This window comes from Acanthisitta chloris, unplaced genomic scaffold, assembly GCF_000695815.1.
Source record: "Acanthisitta chloris isolate BGI_N310 unplaced genomic scaffold, ASM69581v1 scaffold19255, whole genome shotgun sequence".
In the NCBI taxonomy this organism is placed as follows: domain Eukaryota; kingdom Metazoa; phylum Chordata; class Aves; order Passeriformes; family Acanthisittidae; genus Acanthisitta; species Acanthisitta chloris.
The window spans coordinates 6,931-9,275 of NW_008672349.1; the positions used below are offsets into that span (position 1 = coordinate 6,931).

General features: G+C 56.6%; 1 protein-coding gene across 1 annotated transcript in view; it reads right to left on the minus strand.

Annotated features, from left to right (window-relative positions):
• The window catches only part of KANSL2 (KAT8 regulatory NSL complex subunit 2), a gene marked incomplete at both ends in the record, with an annotated part of 9,717 nt that overhangs the window by 5,450 nt on the left and 1,922 nt on the right, over positions 1-2,345 (minus strand). The window contains 2 exons of the mRNA XM_009074489.1: positions 235-386; positions 1,652-1,815. Of these exons, the coding sequence (XP_009072737.1) occupies positions 235-386; positions 1,652-1,815 (316 nt within the window). The remainder of the gene's footprint in view (positions 1-234; positions 387-1,651; positions 1,816-2,345) is intronic.

Below are 2,345 nucleotides of genomic sequence, written 5' to 3' on the forward strand. Positions count from 1 at the left end.
AGAACAGACTCACCATTCCCTTCCCTGGACACCCTCCAGCCCCTCAATGTCTCGTGAGAGGCCCAGAAGTGTCCCCAGGACCTGAGCTGCGGTACAGGACGACAGTCACCGACCACACGTGGACCCTGCGAGCGGCAGCCAGGGACAGACGTGTGTCCCTGCAGGGTGTTTTCAGAGGGAAATGCCAGTGCCTGGGGCTGCCCCTGGGCAGAGGAGAGCCCTGTCCCCACAGACCTGCTGTGCGGCGCCGTCGGTGGCCATGACCCTGCGCTCGCGCAGAGCCTCCACGCCGTAGCGCTGCCGGTACCGCCGCAGGCACCGCAGCCGCTTCAGGCTCTCCCTCTCCTTGGCCATCAGCCCCTCAGGGCCCGTCAGGAGGCTGCTGCCTGTGGGAGGGAGAAGAGGGTCAGGGATCTGACAGCCAGCGTGGGTGTCACGACTCTCAGGGAGCTCTACACACGCGTCCATGCGGACGGGAATCACATCTCCGGGTGATTCTACCCCAGATTCCACCCCGACCTCTCTGTGCACACTCAAAGCAGCACTTTGGGCCCACAGAGTGGTTTTAAAACTCCCTTTAAAAGGGAATCCAGCCACTGCTGAGCATGCTGGGATTTGTGCAGCTTAGCCGGAGTTGGACCATCCCAGCTCGCTCCGGTGTGAGCTCTGGAAGCTTCCTGCCAGCATTCCCAGAGTAATTACAGGGCAATGCTCAGGATCTGCATTTCTCTCACTGGTTTGCTAAAAAGAGTTCTGCAAAATTGGTATGTACCAAAGTCCTGGTTATTTTTACTTGGGTCTGAACTGAATTATGGCATTTTCCAGGATGAGCTATTAAAGGATTGTGCTGGAAGAAAGAATCCTTTGCTCTGCAGTACTTGGGATCAGTTATACAACCCAGTTCTGCTTCTGCTGAACAGGGAATTCCTGCTTTTGATAGCATGTTCTGCACAGGGAGAGCTCCAGCTGAGGCAGAGGGAAAGCTGCATCCATGTTCAGGAGGAACATGCCAGTACAGCAGCACTGGTGTTACTGGGACCAACTCCTGCCATGTACCAGGGCCTAGGGATGGATAATTCTTGTTTATAAAAGCAAAAACAGGAAATCCAGGACAAAAAAAGCACTTTTGTCTCAGAATTAACTTTGTTAGCTCATTTCCTGTCAGTGCTGCAAGCTTTGAAGAGCAAAGAAACGTGGAAAAGCTTTGCAACCACAACGATAGGGATCTCAGGGCATGGAGCCAGCAGAGAAACATGGAATCACTGAGCTGGGAAAGACCTCCAGGATCACTGAGTCCAAACTGTGGCCCATCACCACCTTGTCAACCAGAGCAGAGCACTGAGTGCCATGCCCAGTCATTCCTTGGACACCTCCAGGGATGGTGACTCCACCACCTCCCTGGGCAGCTCCTTCCAATGCCTGGCAACCCTTTCCATGGAGAAATTCTTCCTGATGTCCGACCTGAACCTCTCCTGGCGCAGCTTGAGGCTGTTTCCCCTTGTCCTGTTGTTCCCCGGGAGCAGAGCCTGACCCCACTGGGCTGCACCTCCTGTCAGGGAATTGTGAGGAGCAGAAGGTCTCTCTGAGCCTCCTTTTCTCCAGGCTGAGCCCTTCCAGCTCCCTCAGGAGTTGTCCAGACCCTTTCCCTCACCGATGGCCTCGTGCTCTCCCCTCCTGCTGTGCAGGAACTGTCGCTTCTTCTCCTTCAGCAGGTGCTGGAGACGCTTGAACTGGTCGATGTAGAGGGACTGGAGTCGGATCAGCTTCTCCCTCATGATCAGAGCCACCTCCTCGGCCGTGTACACCCCAGCGTGCCTGCAATACCCACAGGGAGCTGGAGGGGTCCAGGGGGGATCCCACAAAGGCTGGGTGGGACCCTTGGGGCTGTTGTCCTGAACAGCCTGGAGGTCCAAAGCATGTGATCCCCCAAAGGGTGTGGGGATCCCAGGGGGTTATTCTCCTGAAGGATGTGGGGGTCACTCAGGGCTGTTCCCCCGAAGGATGTGGGGGTCACTCAGGGCTGTTCCCCTGAAGGATGTGGGGGTCACTCAGGGCTGTTCCCCCAAGGGATCTGGGGGTCCTTCAGGGCTGATCCCCCAAATGTTATGTGTGTCCCTCAGGGTTGTTCTCCCAAAGCATCTGTGGGTCCCTCAGGGTTATTCTCCTGAAGGGTGTGTGGATCCCTCAGGGGTGTTGCCCTGATGGGTGTAGGGGTCCCCTGGGGGCTGATCTCCACAGGGTGTTGGGTGTCCCTTAAGGCTGTTTTCCCTTGTCCTGTCCCTTGTTCCCTTGGAGCAGAGCCTGACCCCCACCTGGCTGCACCTCCTGTTAGGGAGTTGCAGAGA